The sequence below is a fragment of the Pleurodeles waltl genome, chromosome 3_1, assembly GCF_031143425.1.
Source record: "Pleurodeles waltl isolate 20211129_DDA chromosome 3_1, aPleWal1.hap1.20221129, whole genome shotgun sequence".
Taxonomy (NCBI): domain Eukaryota; kingdom Metazoa; phylum Chordata; class Amphibia; order Caudata; family Salamandridae; genus Pleurodeles; species Pleurodeles waltl.
The window spans coordinates 1,332,471,626-1,332,498,223 of NC_090440.1; the positions used below are offsets into that span (position 1 = coordinate 1,332,471,626).

Sequence of the window (26,598 nt, forward strand, 5' to 3'; positions counted from 1 at the left end):
TTTCAGCCGGGGGGTTGTGGGACGGGGAAGCAGTTACTACATCCGGTTGCCAAATACTCCATTGGGGGAAATTTGTAGGGTGGCCATTTGTAAAACTGTTCATACATCTTGATCGTGACTTTGACACAAGGGTGTGATGCATATGAAATGGGTACTCAACTTATATCCATTATTCTGCGTTGCAGTGACATTTTTTAAGTTGTTAAAAACCCTTCTTCTTTCCCTAGCTGTTGTCATGGCTGTGAGGGATAAGGGTCAGGAGGGTGTGTTAAAAAAACATTCTGCTTCTCTGTTCAAAAACGGATCCTGAGAGACAACTACCATAAGAAAGAACCATGCGATTGGAAGTCTCAAATTCTCTTAAAGGCACAGAGTGTTTTTTTTTTTAACTCTTCCATTACCAAGCCTGTCGTGCCTTCCCCTTTTCCTTCATCGTTAAAAAGGTTAGGCATCAGATTTTAGTTTTGAGGCGTTGCTGTGTAGTTTTGTGTGAGGGTTTACTTTAGAAATATTTATTATACTGGGAAAAGGAAGGTGCTCTCTAGCACTGGTTATGCTGATTTTCTTTACACCTGATTTGAAAATTTGTAAGTGGTTTATGTTTTCGGGTTCCCACACGCTATGGGCATTTATTGTAACATAACCTCGACGGTTAGAGCACTGCGACATCTTTTGTGACATCTGCCTTCTTGCGGTGGTAAATTGATTTAAGTTGTGCATGACCCATACAGAAAAAGGTATTATTTTGTGCAACTCTGACATACGAGTGCACCAAAATGGCAAGTTGGTTGCTACTTCGCTGGGTGAAAGTGGTGTTGCAGTCCTTCCAGATATAGATCGCAGGAATACCTGTTCTGTTTCTGATTAGCAGGAAGGTGGCAGTACTTGAATAGTTTCAGTTCTTTGTTTCTTAGCTATGGCCACAAATAAATGTCCAGTGTCGTAATGTAAAGTGCATTTGTACAGTGCTGCTTGTCATTTGTGAGGGTATCCAGGCGCTGGACTCGATAAGACTCTAGAAAACCCTTGCATGGCCCAGACTTTCTGTGACAGATAAAAACAGTGAAATGGTCCATCCTTCTCACACTCAATGGATTTAATAGTTCTGTCTACAATTTCACTGCCCCCACTGACGGTGGCTATTGCTTCTGTATCTCGTATCAGGGAGGAAGCTGCCCGTGTTGGTTGGCTGGATCTCTAGATTTAAGGATGCATTTAAAAACGTAGACTAGATATCTTGGGTTGACTGTTGCTAGGGAACTTAATACAAGGGTTAACTATTAAGACTTTTAGAAAGGAGCGTAAAGAAAAACACAGGTGCACAACACCCACATTTCAGAAACCACAAGAAACGGAAGAGATGAAGAATATCACTGTGTACAGAAGCACTTTTGAAGACATAGTAAAATATTTTTCATTTGATTTAATCTTGATGACATTTCATAACGATTTTGAAAGTAGATGCTTTGATGGAAAAATGCTTTGATAACCAATATTTGTATAACAGTTTGAAACGCTTGTGTTTTGTGATATGTTTTTGTAAGCTTTCATTCATATTTTTCAGCCTAAACCTATTGATGTGCAAGTAATTACACACCATATGCAGAGATATGCAGTCTGGTTTGGCGGATCAATGCTGGCTTCCACCGTAAGTTCATGCTAATCTATTGCCACATTGGGCACACAAATGGTCCAAATACACCCTGATTACTTAATATCATATATCGCACATAACTCTTGACCACGTAATATGGTCTACATCATAAGCCACGTGGCCGATGGGGGATTGGTTTTTAAATGTCACCAGAACTAAGATTTCAAGATAGGATCATATTACATGTTGCCAGTTATGTATTTTTATATTGCATTTTTATATTGGGATGGTTTACTTGAACCAGATATTTACTTCGAGGAGCAGCTGAGAGAAAGACTCTGAATGTAAAATATATGTTTAGGTTTTAGGTTTAACTTTCACGAATAGAGGACTGATAAAACAACGCACTGTACGGAGGGCCTGTGGATTTATTTGCTTTACAGCTGCAGCTTTTACCACATAATGACAGATATGTCATTTGCAGCATGGTTTGCAGATTTGACTAAAATTATTTCTAGATCAAATGGAAGAGAGAATAAGACTTCCAGAGGAACTGCTGCATTATGTTTTTAGATGCTTACTTTAGTTAATGTGTCTGTATAATTTGAGTGGTCCTGATGATGGGGATTGGCAGAGGGTTTTTGGCCTGTCACTATGACAATTAAACCCATATATAACATCCAACAGTGAAATATTAACCATATTTCACGGTTCTTTCAGAAATATGTATTTTTTAACATCTGTATGTTGTGTAAGAAAAGTCCCCCTCCCCCCCCCCCCCCCCCCCCCAAATATGTACTGTGTGCGTGTGTGGCGCGTGTGTGTGTGTATGTATGTATGTGTATATATATATATGTTCGATGGCATGTGTAGCTACAGATACACATGCTGTGCACATCCCGCCATCTGGTGTTGGGCTCGGAGTGTTACAAGTTGTTTTTCTTCGAAGAAGTCTTTTCGAGTCACAAGACCGAGGGACTCCTCCCATTTCGACTCCATTGCGCATGGGCGTCGAATCCATCTTAGATTGGTTTTTTTCCGCCATCGGGTTCGGACGTGTTCCTTTTCGCTCCGTGTTTCGGGTCGGAAAGTTAGTCAGAATCTCTGAAAAATCGGCGGTATTGTTTGCGTTCTGTATCGGGTTAGTTACAACAGATCGACACCGAATTAAGAAGAGCTCCGGTGGCCCTTCGTTTTTTTTTCCGATCCCCGTCGGGGCCTGGTCGGCCCGGCCACGTGTCTCTTCAAGGCTGATGGAACGGACCCCATTCCGCTTCTGTCCAAAATGCCATAACAAGTATCCATATACAGATCAACACCTGGTCTGTAACTTGTGTTTGTCACCAGAACACAAGGAGGATACTTGTGAAGCCTGTTGAGCGTTTCAGTCCAGGAAGACACTCAGGGACCGAAGAGCAAGAAGACTGCAAATGGCGTCGGCGCCGACAGGACAAGGGCGTTTCGAGGAGGAGCAAGAAACATTCTCCACCCAGGATTCGGACTCTGAGGAGATCGATCCCGAAGAAACGCCGAAAACCGTGAGTAAGACGTCGAAACAAAGAACTCACGAGAAGACCGCTAAAGCCCAGGGGACGCCACCGCCAACAGGCCATGGCTTAACCCGAAAAATAGGTGACCGTCCATCGGCACCGAAAAAGGGCGAGCTGGTGTCGAAGTCATCCGACTCCGGTCGAGATACCGGCACACAGCAATCTCGGGCCCGAGAGAGTGGCTCCGAGAAGATTCGGCATCGGGACAGCGGCACTGAAATGGGTCGGCACCGAGAGGGCACGACGCCGAAAGTAAAGGTTTCGTCCGAGCCAAAAAAAGCAGCCGAAAAGGTTTCGGTACCGAAACATCTGGCCTCGGAACCGAAAAAAAGTTCCTATTCAGAGGAACAAGGACTGTCCTCACAAATGAAGACACACAGATTTGGACAAGAATTAGAGACAATAGAGCCAGATCACACACAAAGGCGGCTCTTTATTCAAAAAGATACGGGGAAAATCAGCACTTTTCCTCCAATCAAAATGAAACGTAAACTTGCCTTCCAAGACAAGGACAAACAGCCACACGCAAAGGTGGCTAAACAAGTAACACCACCACCATCCCCACATCACTCTCGGCAACCATCACCGGTAGCCACTCCACCAATGATGCAATCCCCAACTCATACGCAAATGAGTCAAAATGACCCTGACGCATGGGACCTTTATGACGCACCAGTGTCAGATAATAGTCCTGAATGCTATCCAGCGAGACCATCGCCACCAGAGGATAGTACAGGCTACGCTCAAGTGGTATTGAGAGCAGCGGCATTTCACAATGTCAGCCTTCATTCAGAACCCATTGAAGACGACTTTCTTTTTAATACACTGTCATCTACACACAGTCAATATCAAAGTCTTCCGATGTAACCCGGAATGCTAAAACACTCCAAACAAGTGTTTGAGGAGCCTGTCAAAGGGAGAGCCATTACTCCAAGAGTAGATAAAAAAATATAAACCGCCACCAACAGACCCAGTGTACATCACACAACAGCTAACACCAGACTCTGTTGTAGTGGGAGCAGCGCGCAAAAGAGCCAACTCTCATACTTCAGGAGATGCACCACCTCCAGATAATGAAAGTAGAAAATTTGATGCTGCAGGCAAAAGGGTGGCGGCACAGGCAGCAAACCAGTGGCGTATTGCAAATTCGCAAGCTTTGTTAGCCAGATATGATAGGTCCCATTGGGATGAGATGCAACACTTTAATGAACATTTACCAAAAGAGTTCCAAAAAAGAGCGCAGCAAGTGGTAGAAGAGGGACAGAGTATCTCCAATAATCATATACGGTCAGCAATGGATGCTGCAGACACAGCTGCTAGAACTGTCAACACAGCAGTAACAATAAGGAGACATGCATGGCTGCGTACATCAGGATTTAAACCAGAGATACAGCAAGCTGTGCTGAATATGCCATTCAACGGACAGCAGTTGTTTGGGCCGGAGGTGGACACTGCAATAGAAAAACGTAAGACTGACACAGCCAAAGCCATGGGCGCACTCTACTCCCCGCAGAGCAGAGGCACATTTCGAAAGACACAATTTCGATGGGGGTTTCGAGGGCAGACCACAGAAGCCACAACCTCACACACAAAGCCCACTTACCAGAGCCAGTATCAGAGGGGAGGTTTTCGGGGACAATATAGAGGAGGACAATTTCAAAGAAATAGAGGAAAGTTCCAAAGTCCCAAAACTCCTCCAAACAAACAGTGACTTCAAGGTCACAAATCCCCAACACATAACTCCTGTGGGGGGGAGACTAACCAAGTTTTACACACATTGGGAGGAAATAACAACAGACACTTGGGTCTTAGCAATTATCCAGCATGGTTATTGCATAGAATATCTCAAATCCCTCCAAACGTCCCACCGAAAACACACAGTATGTCAAAACAACATATAGATCTTCTAGGACTAGAAGTTCAGGCATTGCTACAGAAAGAAGCAATAGAATTAGTACCAAGACCACAATTAAACACAGGAGTTTACTCCCTGTACTTTCTGATACCCAAAAAAGACAAAAGTCTGAGACCTATACTAGATCTCAGAACATTAAATACCTACATCAAATCAGACCACTTTCACACGGTTACTTTACAAGACGTAATCCCACTGCTCAAACAACAAGACTACATGACAACACTAGACCTAAAGGATGCATATTTCCATATACCAATACATCCTTCACACAGAAAGTACCTAAGGTTTGTATTCCAAGGGATACATTACCAATTCAAAGTGTTGCCATTCGGAATAACAACTGCGCCAAGAGTTTTTACAAAATGCCTGGCAGTAGTAGCTGCACATATCAGAAGGCAGCAAATACATGTGTTCCCGTACCTGGACGATTGGTTAATCAAAACCAACACGCTAAGACAGTGCTCACAACACACAAAATATGTCATAGAAATCCTACACAAACTAGGTTTCTCAATCAACTACGCAAAGTCACACCTTCTGCCATGTCAAGCACAGCAATACTTAGGAGCGACAATCAACACAGCAAAAGGGATTGCCACTCCAAGTCCACAAAGAGTTCAAACATTTCACAATGTAATACAGGCCATGTATCCAAAACAAAGAATACAAGTCAAAATGGTAATGAAACTCCTAAGCATGATGTCTTCATGCATAGCCATTGTCCCAAATGCAAGGTTGCACATGCGGCCCTTACAACAGTGCCTAGCATCACAATGGTCACAAGCACAGGGTCAGCTTCTAGATCTGGTGTTGATAGACCGCCAAACATACATCTCGCTTCAATGGTGGAACAGTGTAAATTTAAACCGAGGGCGGCCTTTCCAAGACCCAGTGCCACAATACGTGATAACGACAGATGCTTCCATGACAGGGTGGGGAGCACACCTCAATCAACACAGCATCCAAGGACTATGGGACATACAGCAAAGACAGTTTCACATAAATCACTTAGAACTGTTAGCAGTATTTCTAGCGCTGAAAGCATTTCAACCCATAATAACCCACAAATACATTCTTGTCAAAACAGACAACATGACAACAATGTATTACCTAAACAAACACGGAGGGACACACTCGACACAGTTGTGTCTCCTGACACAGAAAATATGGCATTGGACGATTCACAACCACATTCGCCTAATAGCACAATTTATTCCAGGAATTCAGAATCAGTTAGCAGACAATCTCTCTCGGGATCACCAACAGATCCACGAATGGGAGATTCACCCCCAAATACTAAACACTTCCTTCCAAATTTGGGGAACACCACAAATAGATCTATTTGCAACAAAGGAAAACTCAAAATGCCAAAACTTCGCATCCCGGTACCCACAACATCAGTCTCAGGGCAATGCGCTATGGATGAACTGGTCAGGGATATTTGCATACGCTTTTCCCCCACTCCCACTCCTTCCATATCTAGTAAACAAGTTGAGTCAAAACAAACTCAAACTCATACTAATAGCACCGACATGGGCAAGACAACCTTGGTACACAACACTACTAGAACTTTCAGTAGTACCTCATGTCAAACTACCAAACAGACCAGATCTGTTAACACAACACAAACAACAGATCAGACATCCAAATCCAGCATCGCTGAATCTAGCAATTTGGCTCCTGAAATCCTAGAATTCGGACACTTAGACCTCACACAAGAATGTATGGAGGTCATAAGACAAGCTAGGAAGCCTACCACTAGACACTGCTATGCAAATAAGTGGAAAAGGTTGGTTTATTACTGCCATAATAATCAAATTCAACCCTTACACGCATCTGCAAAAGATATAGTAGGATACTTACTACATTTGCAAAAGTCAAAACTAGCTTTCTCTTCCATAAAGATACATCTTACTGCAATTTCAGCTTACCTGCAAATTACGCACTCAACTTCATTATTTAGGATACCAGTCATAAAAGCGTTTATGGAAGGCCTAAAGAGAATTATACCACCAAGAACACCACCAGTTCCTTCATGGAACCTCAACATTGTCTTAACACGACTCATGGGTCCGCCTTTTGAGCCCATGCACTCTTGTGAAATGCAATACTTAACGTGGAAAGTTGCATTTTTGATTGCCATCACATCTCTAAGAAGGGTGAGTGAAATTCAAGCATTTACCGTACAAGAACCATTTATTCAAATACACAAGAATAAAGTAGTTCTACGGACAAATCCAAAGTTTTTACCAAAAGTTATCTCACAGTTCCACTTGAATCAAACGGTAGAATTACCAGTGTTCTTCCCACAGCCAGATTCTGTAGCTGAAAGAGCACTCGATACATTAGACATCAAAAGAGCGCTAATGTACTACATTGACAGAACAAAACTAATTCGAAAAACAAAACAACTATTTATTGCCTTTCAAAAACCTCATACAGGAAATCCAATTTCAAAACAAGGCATTGCTAGATGGATAGTTAAGTGTATTCAAACCTGCTATCTTAAAGCAAAGAGAGAGCTGCCTATTACACCAAAGGCACACTCAACCAGAAAGAAAGGTGCTACCATGGCCTTTCTAGGAAATATTCCAATGAACGAAATATGTAAAGCAGCAACATGGTCTACGCCTCATACATTTACCAAACACTACTGTGTAGATGTGTTAACTTCACAACAAGCCACAGTAGGTCAAGCTGTACTACGAACATTGTTTCAAACAACTTCAACTCCTACAGGCTGAACCACCGCTTTTGGGGAGATAACTGCTTACTAGTCTATGCACAGCATGTGTATCTGCAGCTACACATGCCATCGAACGGAAAATGTCACTTACCCATTTTACATCTGTTCGTTGCATTAGTCGCTGCAGATTCAAATGCGCACACCCGCCTCCCCGGGAGCCTGTAGCCGTTTAGAAGTTGATCTTTAACATTTGTAAATTTGTAAATATATTACTTTAAACTTCATTATGTACATACGTATTCACTCCATTGCATGGGGCACTATTACTAGCATACACAACTCCTACCTCACCCTCTGCGGAAAACAATCTAAGATGGAGTCGACGCCCATGTGCAATGGAGTCGAAATGGGAGAAGTCCCTCGGTCTCGTGAGTCGAAAAGACTTCTTCGAAGAAAAACAACTTGTAACACTCCGAGCCCAACACCAGATGGCGGGATGTGCACAGCATGTGAATCTGCAGTGACTAATGCCACGAACATATGTACACTGGGTAAGTGACATTTTCCATATATATATATATATATATATGTTCAATGGCATGTGTAGCTGCAGATTCACATGCTATGCATGGCTCTTACGACATCTAGTGTTGGGCTCAAAGTGTTACAAGTTGTTTTTCTTCGAAGAAGTGTTTTCAAATCACGAGATCGAGTGACTCCTCTGCCTCGGTTCCATTGCGCATGGGCATCGACTCCATTGTTTGTTTTATTTCTGCGGTCGGTTTCGGACGTGTTTCCTCTCGCTCTGAGATTTCAGTTTGGAAAACCACAGAAAAACGTATTTGTCTGTATTGTTTTGATCACGTTTCCCATCTAGCATCGAACCGGTAGTACCGTCGGAACCTTTACTTTCCGTCCTTCGGGGCACATGCGCCCGACTCGGGCCTGTTCGGGCCTACCGCGTGGAAAGCCTGATGGATCGGACTCCATTCCGATTCTGCCCTCGGTGCCATGCGAAGTACCCCTATAAAGACCAACACTTGGTTTGTAACTTGTGCCTTTCTCCAGACCATCAGGAGAAAGATTGTGAGGCCTGTCGATGTTTTTGATCAGAGAAGACCCTCCGAGATCGCAGCGCCTGAAGACTCAAAATGGCATTGAAAAGCAGCGAACATATCGACGTCATGGAAGAAGAGCAGGCGCAGACAGCAGTCTCCATCTGAGACAGACTCCGAACAGGAATCGGAAGATGACAGACCCATCATAGCTGGCCAGCATGTGAGTACGTCTGCCCCTACACCTCTGCACAAAAAATATTTCAGGTCCTTGGGTACACCACTGCCAGAATGCCATGGTTCGGCCTGAAAAAAAGACTGTTGCCGACTGTCTTTTGGGGTGGGTGCCGAAAAAGGCCACTCCTCCATCCACTTCAGAGTCAGGCAAATCAGTTAAAGGCACTGTTTCGGACCCCAGTAAAAAAAAAAAAAAAAAAGCCCATTCATCTGAGTCGAAAACAAGGCAAACGGCTTCAGAGCCGAGACCTTCGACTACTTTTTCGTGACCGAAAAAACTACACACTTCGGAGCCGAAAAGATCCTCCTATACAGAGGAACAAAGACTTTACAAAAAATTAAGACCAATAATGGAATCCCATAAGACTTCTGAGGAAGAGCCTGAGATTGAACCAATTTTACAGGTTATGGATGGGAGACAGTCCAGAATACATATTTATAAGGAGACAGGAAGAATCATCACTGCACCCCCTCTAAAAACCAAAAGTAAGCTATTTTTCCAAGCGGAACTAGACTCTGTACAGCCACCAGCAAAGGTGCAAAAACATAAGGAGAAGCCACTACCTCTCCATACTTCTCCTCCTTAATCTCCACAGCTCTTTTTTACTTCAGAATAGCCCACCACCACTGCCTTCTCCAACACATTCTTTATATTCACAGGGAGGTACGGCAGACCCATGGGATCTATATGACCCTGATCCCATCCCGGACAATGACCCAGACATTTACCCATCAAAACCTTCTCCAGAAGACACCACTACATGCACCCAAGTAATATCTAGGGCAGCAGCTTATCATGGTGTACCCATGCACTCTGAGCCTTTAGAAGAAGCTTTTTTATTGAATACACTATCTTCTACACATTCCAGGTACCAGTGTCTCCCAATGTTACAAGGAATGGTTAAACACGCAGACCAAATCTTTAGCGAGGCTGTAAAAGCTAGGATTATCACCCCTGGAATTAATAAGAAGTATAAGCCTGCACCTTCTGTACATCACTCACCAGGTCCAGCCAGGCTCAGTGGTAGTCAGTGCAACAAGAAAGAGGGCAAATAGCCAGTCTTCAGGAGACGCACCGCCTCCTGATAAGGAGAGTATACAATTTGACACAGCAGGAAAAAGAGTTGCTACTCAGGCAGCAAATCAGTGGAGAATTGCAAATACTTAGGCACTTCTAGCCAAGTATGATAGGGCCCATTGGAATGAAATGCAAGATATTATACAGCATCTCCCAAAGGAGCACCAGAAAAAGGAACAGCAGGTAGTAAAAGAGGGACAAGCGACTGCCCTCGATGCTGCTGATACAGCTGCAAGGAATGTAAACACTGCCATCACAATAAGAAGACATGCATGTCTGCGCTCTTCTGGGTTTAAACCAGAAATTCAACAGGCAGTTCTTAATATGCCTTTCGATTAAAAAGCACCTCTTTGACCCATAGGTAGACACAAATATTGAAAAACTGACGAAGGACTCAGATACTGTGAAAGCGATGGGCGCTCTATACACCACCCCATATAGAGGTTGCTTTTGCAGACCACAGTTTCGAGGAGGTTTTAAGCCCCAATCCTCCTAGGCTTTCACCTCCCAAACAAAACCAGGACAACAAACCAAGTATCAGAAATCGAGGTAAATTCCAAACCTCTAAACAGACAACAACACAACCTAAACAGTGACTCCCTTCCACTCCACACATCTCCTGTGGGGGGCAAGACTACAGCAATTCCACTCTCATTGGCAAAACATTAGCACAGACAATTGGGTAATATCAATTATTCGCAATGGCTATTGCCTAGAATTAATCTCCACCCCTCCAAACATCCCACCACGATATCACATATTGTCCCCCAAACATACAGTTCTGTTAGAACAAGAGGTACAATCTCTACTATTAAAACAAGAAATAGAACTACTTCCACATTCTCAACAAGGAATAGGAGTATACTCACTATACTTCCTAATTCCAAAAAAAGACTGCACCCTCAGGCCCATATTAGACCTCAGGCCTCTCAATCTATTAATCCTGTCAGAGCATTTTCACATGATAACTCTGCAAGATGTTATTCCACTGCAAAAACAAGATTACATGACTGCTCTAGATCTCAAAGATGTGTTTTTCTACATACCGATCCATCCAGCTCACAGAAAATACCTCATGTTTGCCATAGAAGGAAAACACTACCAGTTCAAGGTGTTGCCATTTGGCATAACAGCTCCAAGAGTGTTCACAAAGTGTCTAGCTATAGTAGCGGCCTACATAAGAAGACAACACATCCATGTCTTTCCATATCTAGACTATTGGCTAATAAAATCAAGCAATCTTACACAATGCCAAAAACACTTGTTATGTGATAGAAACACTGCACACCGTAGGTTTCTCACTAAACTACCAAAAGTCACACCTTCAACCAGTACAAGTACAACCATAAGTAGGTGCTATCCTAAATAATCAACTAGCCCTAGCTTATCCAAATATACAAAGGATACAAGCTTTCCAAAATGTAATACCACTCATAAAGCCAAATCAACAATACACTGTAAGATTTATCATAAAGATTCTAGAAATTATGGCATCTTGCATAGTGATAGTCCTACATGCAAGACTAAATATCAGGCCCTTACAGCAGTGCCTTTCACAACAATGGTCACAAGCACACGGTCAACTTCAATATCTACTGTTGATAGACCGCCAAACACATGTCCCTTCAATGGTGGAATCTCAGTAATCTAATGAAGGGGTGGTCATTTCAAGACCCTATGCCTCAGACCATAATTACAACAGATGCATCAATGATTGGTTGGGGAGCTCACTTAACCAATCAGACCATTCAAGGGCAATGGTATGTCAAACAGAAACAGCTACACATCAACCACTTAGAATTATTAGCTGTGTTTCTTGCCCTAAACGTTTTTCAACCTCTTCTCAAACAGAAGAATGTTGTCATAAAAACAGACATGACAACCGTGTATTACCTCAACAAACGGGCCGGGACACATTCATCTCAGCTGTCCCTTCTAGCCCAAACAATTTGGAAATGGGCAATTCACAATCAAATTAATTTACTAGCGCAATATATTCTAGGGATAGACAATCAGTTGGCAAATCTCCTCTGCAGAAACCACAAACAAACACACGAATGGCAGATTCACTCCCAAGTACTTGAAAAGTACTTTCAAAAGTGGGGAACACCAGACATAGATCTTTTCGCAACCAGTGAAAATGTGAAATGACAAAACTTTGCATCCAGACACCCAAATCCCCTACCCAAGGGCAATGCTCTATGGATCAATTGGTCAGGGATATTTGCTTACACTTTTACCCTGCTCCCACTCCTTCCCTTACTGGTCAGCTAACTACGTCAAACGTCACTCACCATGATACTCAAAAGCGCCAACATGGGCACACCAGCATTGGCACACAACACTCCTAGATCTGTCTGTAGTACCTCATTCCAAACTACCAAACAGACCAGATTTGGTAACACAAAACAAAGGTCAAATCAGGCATCCAAACCCCAGTGCTCTCAATCTAGCGATTTGGCTCCCGAAGTCATATAATTTGGTTACCTAAAACTTCCTCCAGAATGTATGAAAGTAATCAAACAAGCATGTAAACCTACTACTAGGCAATGCCACGCAAACCAAGTGGAAAAGATTTGTCTACTACTGTCCATCTAAAAACACTGATCCACTTACAGCATCTATACAGGATATTGTATGCTGTTTACTTCATGTGCAGAAATCAAATTTGACTTTCTCATCCATCAAGATACATCTTATGGCAATATCTGCATACTTACAAACTATTCAGCATACTTCTCTATTCAGAGTTCCTGTTATTAAAGCCTTCATGTATGGATTAAAATGCATCATTCCCCCTAGAACACCACCTGTTCCACCATGAAATTTAAATATCGTGCTTACCAGACTCATGGGACCACCTTTTGAGCCCATGCACGCTTGTCAAAATCAATTTTTAACATGGAAGGTCGCCTTCCTTGTAGCTGTTACTTCTTTAAGGAGAGTTAGTGAAATACAAGCATTCAATATTGAATAACCTTTTTTTCCAAGTACACATACATAAAGTTGTACTTAGAACAAATTCAAAATTTCTACCTAAAGTTGGATCTCTATTTCACATCAACCAAACAGTGTAATTGCCAGTCTTCTTTCCACAGCCAGACTCTGTGGCTGAAAGAGCTCGTCATACCCTAGATCTTAAGAGCTCTTATGTACTATATAGACAGAACTAAAGATTTTAGAAAAACAAAGCAACTTTTCGTAGCTTTCCAACAGCCACATACAGGAAATCCTATATCAAAACAAGGTTTAGCAAGATGGATTGTTAGGTGAATACATACATGCTATATCAAAGCAAAAAGACAACTTTGAATCACTCCTAAAGCACATTCTACAAGAAAGAAAGGTGCGCCTAAGGCATTTTTAGGCAATATACCGACGGTTGATATATGTAAAGCAGATACATGGTCAACTCCCCATACATTTACAAAACACTACTGTGTTGATATTTTCTCACAACAACAAGCCACTGTAGGCCAGGCTGTCTTAAAGACATTATTTCAAACAACTTAAACTCCTACAGGCTAGGCACCGCTGTAGGAAGTAGGCTCTGTATGTGCTATTTCAAAGTAAGGAATAGCATGCACAGAGTCCAAGGGTTCCCCTTAGAGGTAAGATAGTGGCCAAAAGAGATAATACTAATGCTCTATTTTGTGGTAGTGTGGTCGAGCAGTAGGCTTATCCAAGGAGTAGTGTTAAGCATTTGTTGTACATACACACAGGCAATAAATGAGGAACACACACTCCGAGACAAATCCAGCCAATAGGTTTTGTTATAGAAAAATATATTTTCTTAGTTTATTTTAAGAACCACAGGTTCAAATTCTACATGTAATATCTCATTTGAAAGGTATTGCAGGTAAGTACTTTAGGAACTTTGAATAATCACAGTAGCATATATACTTTTTATATAAAACACAATAAGCTGTTTTAAAAGTGGACACAGTGCAATTTTCACAGTTCCTGGGGGAGGTAAAGTATTGTTATTTTTAGCAGGTAAGTAAATCACTTACAGGTCTCAGTTTTGGGTCCAAGGTAGCCCACCGTTGGGGGTTCAGAGCAACCCCAAAGTTACCACACCAGCAGCTCAGGGCCGGTCAGGTGCAGAGGTCAAAGAGGTGCCCAAAACACATAGGCTTCAATGGAGAGAAGGGTGTGCCCCGGTTCCAGTCTGCCTGCAGGTAAGTACCCGCGTCTTCGGAGGGCAGACCAGGGGGGGTTTTGTAGGGCACCGGGGGGGGAACACGAGTCAGCACAAAAAGTACACCCTCAGCAGCGCGGGGGCGGCCGGGTGCAGTGTGTAAACACGCGTCGGGTTTCCAATGGTTTTCTATGAGAGACCAAGGGGTCTCTTCAGCGGTGCAGGCAGGCAAGGCGGGGGCTCCTCGGGGTAGCCACCACCTGGGCAAGGGAGAGGGCCTCCTGGGGGTCACTCCTGCACAGAAGGTCCGTTCCTTCAGGTGCTGGGGGCTGCGGGTGCAGGGTCTTTTCCAGCCGTCGGGACTTTAGGTTCAGGCAGTCGCGGTCAGGGGGAGCCTCGGGATTCCCTATGCAGGCGTCGCTGTGGGGGCTCGGGGGGGGACAACTTTGGTTACTCACGGTCTCGGAGTCGCCGGAGGGTAATCCCTGAGGTGTTGGTTCTCCACCAGTTGAGTCGGGGTCGCTGGGTGCAGTGTTGCAAGTCTCACGCTTCTGGCGGGGATTTGCAGGGGTCTTTAAATCTGCTCCTCTGTAACAAAGTTGCAGTTCTTTTGGAGCAGTGCCGCTGTCCTCGGGAGTTTCTTGTCTTTCTTGAAGCAGGGCAGTCCTCTGAGGATTCAGAGGTCGCTGGTCCTTTGGAAAGCGTCGCTGGAGCAGGTTTCTTTGGAAGGCAGGAGAGAGGCCGGTAAGACTGGGGCCAAAGCAGTTGGTGTCTTCTGTTCTTCTTCTGCAGGGGTTTTTCAGCTCAGCAGTCCTCTTCTTCTTGTAGTTTCAGGAATCTAAATTCTTAGGTTCAGGGGAGCCCTTAAATACTCAATTTAAGGGCGTGTTTAGGTCTGGGGGGTTAGTAGCCAATGGCTACTAGCCCTGAGGGTGGGTACACCCTCTTTGTGCCTCCTCCCAAGGGGAGGGGGTCACATCCCTAATCCTATTGGGGAATCCTCCATCTGCAAGATGGAGGATTTCTAAAAGTTAGTCACTTCAGCTCAGGACACCTTAGGGGCTGTCCTGACTGGCCAGTGACTCCTCCTTGTTATTCTCATTATTTCCCCTGGCTTTGCCGCCAAAAGTGGGGTGGTGGCCGGAGGGTGCGGGCAACTCCACTAGCTGGAGTGCCCTGTGGTGCTGGAACAAAGGGGGTGAGCCTTTGAGGCTCACCGCCTGGTGTTACAGCTCCTGCCTGGGGGAGGTGTTAGCATCTCCACCCAGTGCTGGCTTTACTGGCCTCAGAGTGACAAAGGCACTCTCCCCATGGGGCCAGCAACATGTCTTGGTTGTGGCAGGCTGCTGGAACCAGTCAGCCTACACAGATAGTCGGTTAAGGTTTCAGGGGGCACCTCTAAGGTGCCCTCTGGGGTGTATTTTACAATAAAATGTACACTGGCATCAGTGTGCATTTATTGTGCTGAGAAGTTTGATACCAAACTTCCCAGTTTTCAGTGTAGCCATTATGGTGCTGTGGAGTTCGTGTAAAACAGACTCCCAGACCATATACTCTTATGGCTACCCTGCACTTACAATGTCTAAGGTTTTGTTTAGACACTGTAGGGGCACAGTGCTCATGCACTGGTGCCCTCACCTATGGTATAGTGCACCCTGCCTTATGGCTGTAAGGCCTGCTAGAGGGGTGACTTATCTATACTTGCATAGGCAGTGAGAGGCTGGCATGGCACCCTGAGGGGAGTGCCATGTCGACTTACTCATTTTGTTCTCACCAGCACACACAAGCTATTAAGCAGTGTGTCTGTGCTGAGTGAGGGGTCTCCAGGGTGGCATAAGACATGCTGCAGCCCTTAGAGACCTTCCTTGGCATCAGGGCCCTTGGTACCAGGGGTACCATTTACAAGGGACTTATCTGGATGCCAGGGTGTGCCAATTGTGGATACAAAAGTACAGGTTAGGGAAAGAACACTGGTGCTGGGGCCTGGTTAGCAGGCCTCAGCACACTTTCAATTCAAAACATAGCATCAGCAAAGGCAAAAAGTCAGGGGGTAACCATGCCAAGGAGGCATTTCCTTACAACCGCTTTTTGGGAGGACAAACTGCTTTGTAGTCTATGCATAGCATGTGTATCTGCAGCTTCACATGCCATTGAACGGAAAATGTCACTTACATCTGTTCATGGCATGTAGTGCTGCAGATTCACACGCATCCTCCCTCCTCCCCGAAAGCCTGTAGTCGTTTAAGTTACTAACATTTGTACATATGCATATACATTTACATTTGCATGGACATGGCTTTGTATTTCTATACTCCTTTCTTCACCCTCTGCGGGAAAACAATCTAACAATGGAGTCGATGCTCATGCGCAATGGAACTGAGAGGAGGAGTCATTCGATCCTGTGACTCCAAAAACACTTCTTAGTAGAAAAACAACTTGTAACACTCAGAGCCCAACAGTAAATGTCGGAAGAGCCATGCATAGCATGTGAATCTGCAGCACTACATGCCCCGAACAGATGTACACTGGGTAAGTAACATTTTCCATATATATCTGTGTGTATATTTGAGATGTATAATCTGTTTGTATAATATTATACTGTGTAGTTATGGTTCAGCCACTGTTTCCATTAAAAGGACATTTTTATTTTGTGTAGTTTTTATGAATGGATCTGACCAACATTTGGCACTAGCTTAGGTTATGCTGGTAAGGACTGGCATGCCAATTTTCATGCAGTTCCTTTTAAAGGGGGTGGAAATCTAGAGGGTGTTAAAATGTGTGTTTTCATTTTAGCTTCCTTGAGAAGTGTTGCTCACCGCTCCAACATGCGATGAAAGGATTCATGCCAAAGTTAACTTGAATGGTAGAACTTTACTCAGAAAACATTTTTTGTTGCATTGGTGTAAAGCCGTCCAGAAGTTGAGATATTAAGGTTACACAAATGTACTAAGGGGGTTTAGGAGGTAATATGGTTGCATATATTGTTGCCTAAATTCAAGAATTATGAAGTTTGTGATCTCTAGCAGTTACATTGTTGAGAGATTGAATCATGATCGAGGTCAAAAATAATTTATCCTGCCATCTTGAAAAATCGCAATTTTGGCACAGTTAAAAAACAATTTGCAGCATTTGGGTGGCAAATGAGAGGTAGCCAACTGCAGGCAAGTTCCAGGGGACACTCAGAGGTGTGGAAAATAGTGTTAAAAACTGAAAAAATAAACTTTCCACAATAAAAGCTGCATACTGATGATCACAAAACTGCCATTTTTGTATTTGTAAGTGGACACTATTTTCAGAAAAATCATGGAAATAATAATCGTGATTTTTATGAATTTCACAAATAAATATTTTTTAAAAAGAGTAAGATTATGGTTGGGCGTAAGCTTTGGTAGGGTGCAATGTTGTGACACCAGTCACTGTTGCTGCCCAAGACCAAAAGGCCTTGTACAGAACAAAATGGGAACATTGCAGTTGAATACAGAACATTAAAAAAAAAAGAAAAAACCTTCAGAAATTGACTGAAAAAATGAAAAGTTTATTTATGGTTCGACAAATACAAACCTGAAAGACCCTTAAATTCACCGGTTATACTATGGCATGAATACAATAACTCACACCACCCATCGTACTGTTTACATCACTTGGCCAATGGCCCAAGTAAATAAAAGGTGTCAACCAAGAGCAACACATTGTATAGGAGCAAGTTATTGAATGCATATGCATTTCACAAATTCTGACTTTCACAACTATTTCGGATTTGTTTTTGCTGAACAGTGTTTTCTCACTGAGAAATGTGTGTGTATTTGATATCTGTGGGTTTGTATCTATACCTACACATGTATTTACACTGAAAAAAACAAAGGTTAAATGGACGTTTTAGTTAGGAAATAGAATTTTTTTTACAAAAAATTGGAAATTCACCAACAAAAAAACAAACAAAGGCTACAGGGAAGTTATGGTTGGGTTCAGGTTTTACACACACAAAATCATAGAAATACTGCAGTTTTAGTTAGTTATTTCAAGTAACTATAACTCTGGCCCTAAGGTAACTAACTGGACCCTCGCCATGCATAGTTGCATAATCTTACTGCAAATAGTAGTCATCTTATTAATGATGTGAAAGAAGATGTCATGAGGGATGTGATATCTGGGGTAATTAGCAGTGCATGGTGAGGGCGCAAGTTATAGTCCCTGTAACCCCTGTTTTTTTAGTGAATTTCCAGGATTTTGTTTTATTGTATTTTCGAACTATAACGACCCTGTAACCTTGATTTTTCTTTTTCTTCTCCCTCCCCCCCTTCCCCCCAGTGAATGTCTAGCCTTTTTTTTACCGTTAAGTAAGATGCTCATCGCAATGCATGATAGGTTTTGCCATCCATTGTCCAGGGCCTTGCCCCTGTTCCATTATTACAGCCCTGTGATGCCGTTGTTCTGCCACTGCCCTTCCCACTTGCCCTGAACAGTTAGCTTGCTGCCCCATCCACATCCTACCTACCCTTGGTCAGAGTCCATGCACCAGCCCTCTCCCTCTGCCCTGCATAGTCTGATGTGCTGCCACTGCCCCCTTCCTTCTGACCGTCATGGTCCATTATGCTGCAGCTGTCCCTCCCGTCTGTCCTGTATAGTCAGCTTGCTGCCCTTGCCTCTTCCCCTCTGCTCTCTGTTGTCCATGCACATGGCCCTGTCACCTCCTCATTGCTTTCCGTGTTCCAGTGTGCTGCGCTGCCATCCTGCTTATCCTGTGTAGTGTATTGTGCTGATGCTTTCCCTGTAAGGTCAGTTTGGTACCCCTGCTCATCTCTGTCCTGTGCTCCGTTATCTGAGTCCATGCCCCTTCCCTATTCCTCCTGCCATTCTGTGATCAATTGTACCATTCTTGCCAACATTTTGAACTTGGTAAGAGGGAGATATTGGGGGGGGAAAAAGCCTGGGGAATTGATTTTTCCAATTGACTTACATTGAAAAAGAGGAGATTTTAGGCAGGAGGCAGGTAAATTAAAGCCCTTTTGGGCTTAAAAACACTGGGATTCTAATGCCTAAATCTGTTCTGTTGGCATATATGGTTGTTCTGCCACTGCCTGTTCCTTCTGCCCTCAGTCTTTAAAATTGTCACAGCCTCTCTTGCCTGTCCTGAATGGTTGGTTTGTTGCCCCTGCACCCCTTTACCCTCCCCTTCATGGTGCATTGTACTACCACTTCGCCACCTGCCTGCCCAGCATGGTCAACCTGTTGCCTCTGTACCCTTCTCCTTGTCCTCAATTATCTAAGTCTGTGCCCCTGACCTCTGCCTTCCCACATTATCCTAATGAACTACTAGATTGCTAAAATGTTATATTTATTAAAAGCGTGGCATGCCTAAGGTCATTTTTATGTAATCAAAACTGTAATACCTAAAGCATTTCTTTTTAAAAAAATTTTTTTAAATGAGGGTCTTATCCCATAGAAATTATCGTTAGTGCTCTAAAAAACTAAAATGAGGACATATTTTCTCATTTCTCAAACAGCGATAAAGCACTTTTAAATTATTTGCTGTCTTTTTTTTTTTTTTTAATCCAATTGATCACTTAGTTATTTGGTACATTTGGTACTCTTAGGGGAGAAGATCTGGTATTAAGGTCAGAGCTGCAGACTTGGCAACTGGAGATTCAGGTTTGAGTTGGCATCAGCTCAATATCCTGTGAGTCTCGTCAAATCACTTAATCTCCCCATGCCTAAAACCAAAATAAGCACGTCCTTGTTTAATGTAACTGATGCTCATGTAATGCACTCCAATAACTTCGGGTCAAGTATGCACTATATAAAACTGCAAATAAGCAAAGAAATACGTGTTTTGCACAATTCTGTCATTGGGCTACATTTGGGTGATATTTGGGCTTTTTCTCGTCTGGTGGCCATCTTGGGAGACTTATTTGTTATGAAGCTCCTTATTTTCCTTATTTACTGTAGTTGAAAATGCTGTGTTTTCCAATTCGAGCCCATCAAGATGGGTTTCATATGTGCCACACATTTGGCACAGAGTCAGAATGTTAGCACTCTAGTTGCTAATTAGAACACTGTAAGCTGCTGATCACTAGGGAGTTAACTGGCAGTCTGCTGCTAGTGTTCAAAGTGCATGTTTCAATCCACATTTCTGAATGTTTTAATGAAATTGAGGAGAAATCTATTTGAGAACTTACTTAAAGCATGTCCTATTTTTTTCTTTCTACAACACTAACTATAATTTATGTGACAAAATAAACCGCCTCATTTTGTTAGCTTCTAAATTAAATGTTTTAAGTTTTACCAGTTTGATTAAATCAAGATGGCTTCAGGTGTGTCACGCATAAGTAAGTCAACACTCTAGTTGTTCTTTAGAACACTCTGGGAGGCTGCAATAGAAGATAAAGGAATCAACTGTCAGGCTGTTTCTATTGGCAATACATGTTTTACTGAGAATGTCACTTTATTCTTGTATGGCTGAGAAAGATAGTATGAATTTACAGAAAATATGTTCTCATTTTAGCTTCTGAATCCTCTTCCCAAACCTCCATTGGGAAAATCATGAGAAAATAGTTTTCTCTCAGACATTCATAAAATCCTAGCATAAAGGCTTTTTCACAGGGTAAAATCACCTTAGAAAACACCACAATTCTTACAAATGATATGGTACCGCCAACAAATGATTTATATTGTAACTAAAATCTGTTATCACCCTTTATATGTTCTGCTTTTTTGTGACCCTCAAAATTGCCATTCAATGCAGTGCATTTCAGTGGGTGCTATAATGTACATTGGTACCAAGACGGCTGCCAACACTTTCTGTTTGAAGTCCTGAGAGGCAGTGAGATTTCACCATGAGATCTGTGCTTAGGCTCCACCAGATATACAAATTTGGTTTTCTTTAACTACAGGGAGTGCAGAATTATTAGGCAAGTTGTATTTTTGAGGATTAATTTTATTATTGAACAACAACCATGTTCTCAATGAACCCAAAAAACTCATTAATATCAAAGCTGAATATTTTTGGAAGTAGTTTTTAGTTTGTTTTTAGTTTTAGCTATGTTAGGGGGATATCTGTGTGTGCAGGTGACTATCACTGTGCATAATTATTAGGCAACTTAACAAAAAGAAATATATACCCATTTCAATTATTTATTATTACCAGTGAAACCAATATAACATCTCAACATTCACAAATATACATTTCTGACATTCAAAAACAAAACAAAAACAAATCAGTGACCAATATAGCCACCTTTCTTTGCAAGGACACTCAAAAGCCTGCCATCCATGGATTCTGTCAGTGTTTTGATCTGTTCACCATCAACATTGCGTGCAGCAGCAACCACAGCCTCCCAGACACTGTTCAGAGAGGTGTACTGTTTTCCCTCCTTGTAAATCTCACATTTGATGATGGACCACATGTTCTCAATGGGGTTCAGATCAGGTGAACAAGGAGGCCATGTCATTAGATTTCCTTCTTTTATACCCTTTCTTGCCAGCCACGCTGTGGAGTACTTGGACGCGTGTGATGGAGCATTGTCCTGCATGAAAATCATGTTTTTCTTGAAGGATGCAGGCTTCTTCCTGTACCACTGCTTGAAGAAGGTGTCTTCCAGGAACTGGCAGTAGGACTGGGAGTTGAGCTTGACTCCATCCTCAACCCGAAAAGGCCCCACAAGCTCATCTTTGATGATACCAGCCCAAACCAGTACTCCACCTCCACCTTGCTGGCGTCTGAGTCGGACTGGAGCTCTCTGCCCTTTACCAATCCAGCCACGGGCCCATCCATCTGGCCCATCAAGACTCACTCTCATTTCATCAGTCCATAAAACCTTATAAAAATCAGTCTTGAGATATTTCTTGGCCCAGTCTTGACGTTTCAGCTTGTGTGTCTTGTTCAGTGGTGGTCGTCTTTCAGCCTTTCTTACCTTGGCCATGTCTCTGAGTATTGCACACCTTGTGCTTTTGGGCACTCCAGTGATGTTGCAGCTCTGAAATATGGCCAAACTGGTGGCAAGTGGCATCGTGGCAGCTGCACGCTTGACTTTTCTCAGTTCATGGGCAGTTATTTTGCGCCTTGGTTTTTCCACACGCTTCTTGCGACCCTGTTGACTATTTTGAATGAAACGCTTGATTGTTCGATGATCACGCTTCAGAAGCTTTGCAATTTTAAGAGTGCTGCATCCCTCTGCAAGATATCTCACTATTTTTGACTTTTCTGAGCCTGTCAAGTCCTTCTTTTGACCCATTTTGCCAAAGGAAAGGAAGTTGCCTAATAATTATGCACACCTGATATAGGGTGTTGATGTCATTAGACCACACCCCTTCTCATTACAGAGATGCACATCACCTAATATGCTTAATTGGTAGTAGGCTTTCGAGCCTATACAGCTTGGAGTAAGACAACATGCATAAAGAGGATGATGTGGTCAAAATACTCATTTGCCTAATAATTCTGCACTCCCTGTATCTTCAAAACTAAGAACAGATTTACACCAAATAACAAGCATTTGAAATGCAATAGGTCTTGCCTTTGTGAGAGTTAGAGCTCTTGGCATTGTAAATGACACTGTCTTTTATTTATGTGTTTTGATTTGGAGTGATGTGGTATGGAGTGAAAATTTGTGGTTTGTATTTCTTACTTGGAGAATTGTGCAGCGCAGAATTGTGTGGTGTGGAGTATTTGTGTAGTGGAATTATGTGGCATGGTAAATATATGTGGGTGAGAGCTGCATAGGATATATAGAAAGCAAGATAGAGAGGTTGTTTATTTAGGAACTAGTAGAAGCTTCCTTGCACAGAAGGTACAATGCAAGCTTCCCTCACAGAGAAGGTACAATGCAAGCTTCCATCATAGAGAAGGTGCAATGCAAGCTTCCCGCCCATGGAAGATACAATGCAAGCTTCTCTCACACAGAAGGTACAATGCAAGCTTCCCTCCCAGAGAATGTACCATGCAAGCTTCCCTCACACACAGCAGATATAGCACAGCAGCAGTGCAAGTTTCCCTCTGAGAATGTACAATGCAATCTTCCCTTACACAAGGAACAGATGCAGCACCGGCAGCAGTGCATGCTCCCTCAGAGAGAAGGTACAGTGCAATCTTCCCTCACACACCGCAGATAAAGTACAGGCAGCAGTGCAAACATCCCTCATACACAGAGCAGATATGCCAAAGGCAGCAGCAGTGCAAGTTTCCCTCACACACAGCAGGTACAGCACAGCAGCAGTGCATGCTTCCCTCACAGAGAAGGTACAAGGCAAGCGTCCCTCACACAGAAGGTACAATGCAGGCGTCCCTCACACAGAAATTATAATGCAAGCTTCCCTCACAGAGAAGGTACCATGCAAGCATCCCTCACAGAGAAGGTACCATGCAAGCATCCCTCACAGAGAAGGTACCAAGCAAGCTTCCCTTCCACTGAGGTACAATGCAAGCTTCCCTCACAGGGAAGGTCAAGTGCAAGGTTCTCTCACACAAGATACAATTTGAGCTTCCCTCACAGAGAATGTAGCACGCAAGCTCCCCTCACACACAGATACAGTACAGGCAGCAGATCTGCAAATAATATGTCCAGGAAAGGCCTGGCGTGCAAGAGAAATTAAACCCCTCCAAAAATGAGGACAATTGGAAGTGAACGCGGTGCAGATGAAGTATAAAGCACATGTAACTACTGCCCAATCTAGAAAATAAAGATAAACATCCACACACATTCTAAATTTTGACAAATTCAGCACATATGCTTTAAGCTTAATTTAAAAAAAAAATGTAGGCTAGGAAGTTATAATCAAAGTGAATGCAGCATACTAGGAAGTTAGAGCGAAGCAAACAAGCAGCCTGACAATTTATGGCCCCTGTGAAGGGGATAACCTATGGCCAGTGTGTGGATGTTTAGGGCTGGCAGGTAGGGGCCGAGGGAGAGACTGCCTCCAGATGCAAGGCTCTGCAAGTTTTAAATGAATGGTCTTGTCCTCTCCTAGGCTCACATTTTAAACATACCAAACCATAAAAATGTACCAGTTATAGTTAGTTATCTGAAGTAACTATAACTTGTGCCCATGCCATCATTAATATTGTGATCAATAATTTTACTGCAGATATCACAGCTAAATTATCGATGCTGTTGTCAAAGATGTCATGAGTGCTGGAATTTGTGCGGTAATTAGCAGAGTATGGCGAGGGAGCAATTTATAGTTATCTTAGGACATGAGTTATAGTTACTCAAGATAACTATATTTGGTTCATTTCTATGGTTTGGTACGTTTAAAATGGTAGCCTATCTGTAGCGCCCCTGTAACCTTTGTTTTTTTAACTCTATTTCAGAACTATAATATCCCTGTAACTTTTGTTTTTTCAGTGAAGTTTTTTTTATTTTTATTTTTTACGTAAAGTAATTTTCATTACTATATGTTCACCCAACCAACCCACTAAACCCCCTCCCGCCCCCCCTCACTGTGCACTGCTCTTCAGTAGTGTGTGGCAGGAGGTGGCCACAAAATTTGGTGGTGTTTCAAGAACTATCAGAGAGAAATTAAGTGGTGATATGCCAAGAATAATGCCTTCTAATACTTACATTTTGATCAAGTTTGATGGAAGTGACAAACTGGAAATTCAAATTGCGAGCATACACGAAAAACAACACATGTTTCAGTTTCCTTGTTTTTTTTTTCTCTCTTTTAGCCCGAGTTCTACCAGGTATGCCACACCAAAAAAGATTATGAAGAGATTGGTCCTAGTATCTGTCGCCACAACCCTGTGTTTGGAGTTATGTCATAAATCTATCTGGCATCCTGCGTAATCACCGTTTGGGAGCATAAGTTCGCCGCAATCTTAGTGAAGATGGCTGATGCATTAAAAAAAAATGAATGACCACAAGTTGAAGACCAAACGAAACTCAACAGGAATATTTTAATGTTTCGACATGAGGACGTAGTAGAAAGCCAAAATGATTTAAGTGTTGTTTTTTTCCTTCTGATTGAATATTTGATCCTGTGTTTAACAAAACAAAGAAGTGGGTTTTAGTTATTTCCGTGCCCTGATATTTTGTATATTAATGGATTATCCAACATTTGATGGGAGTTGACTTTGTGTAGATGGTCAGTTCTATAAATCTTGAATTGTATCCTTGGGTGTACAATGCAAGAGCTTGTTTATATTTCATACTTTTTTTTATATACAGTGAGGAAAAAAATGTCAACGAGAAAGCAAATACTGACCCTTTGAGAAAACAACCAATAGCAATTATAATATTTAATAATTACAATAAAACTCAAACTGCCACATAACTGCTTTCTTTCTCATGTGACTAGTTTATTACAAATTGCAACCAATATAAGTATCCTAGTTTCACACATTGTAATTTAACACTTGCTGTGTGAATCAAGGAAATATTCTGATTTATCCTCTGCCTGCTAGTGCTTTCTGATTACTTCGCGCATTCTCATTCTATTAGATGCTGGAAAAAAAAGAGTAAAGACAAGACTGTTGGACCAGTATTCAGAACTTTATTGTGTCATTTATGATGAAATCCAAACCCAGTTATTAAGATTGGTGTATTTAAAGCCTAGCACCTTATCAATAAAGACACAACCTTTTTATATCTGTGTGAATTTTGTTTCAATATTGCTTAAACACTGATTATTTGCGCAATTTGTGGAATGTTTTAAGATATTGTAAAGGACTTGTGTTTACTTATGGTTACACCCAGGGTCATGGTAACTTGGGACACGAAGGAGGAAGCAAAAGGTTGGTCACCATTCCTTATGCTTCCTGATTTTGTCTCATCTGCGCTGGCTGCCTGGTTTTGCAGCAGGACCCCACGTCATCAAAGTATTCGGCTCTGTTGCTGCAGTGATTTTGTATTTGTGGCTTCTGTGGAGAAAATACTCCTTTATCCGTCAACCTCATGAGCCTGGTAATGTCTTTGTGGAACCCTAAGTAATCCGTCAAGGTTGTCTACAATTAGTTTTAAACTCTACAAGTATTTGAGTAATTTATTTTTCTCCTTTCTCGTGGAAGATATTTATAAACATTCTACTTAACTCTGCTGTGTGTGCTGTAAATAGGGAGCTAACCTCTTGAAGTAAGGCAGATATTCACTCACTCAAGTTGCTTGTTGTCCGCACCTCTCTGTGGATTAGATACACTACATGTATGTGATTATGAAGAACTTCTAAAGAGAAAATATTTTCATCAGTTTTCCACTTTTGTAGGTCTTACCTAGAGACTGCTCTAACTCTTTTCAAAGATGAATTGTGTAAAATACCAATACAAACAGTGGACCTGCTATCTGCCCTTTGTCTATCCATTTGTTGGCTTTCTTGTCAATTTCATTTGCTTACTTCTAATTCATTTAC

General features: G+C 42.4%; 1 protein-coding gene across 1 annotated transcript in view; it reads left to right on the top strand.

The window, feature by feature from the left end:
* Positions 1 to 25,839, top strand: part of ACTR3 (actin related protein 3) — a 220,709-nt gene extending 194,870 nt beyond the window's left edge. The window contains exons 11-12 of the mRNA XM_069224689.1: positions 1,565 to 1,648; positions 24,923 to 25,839. Coding sequence (XP_069080790.1) covers positions 1,565 to 1,648; positions 24,923 to 25,018 — 180 coding nt within the window. The 3' untranslated portion in view covers positions 25,019 to 25,839. The remainder of the gene's footprint in view (positions 1 to 1,564; positions 1,649 to 24,922) is intronic.
* The last annotated feature ends 759 nt before the right edge of the window (positions 25,840 to 26,598 follow it).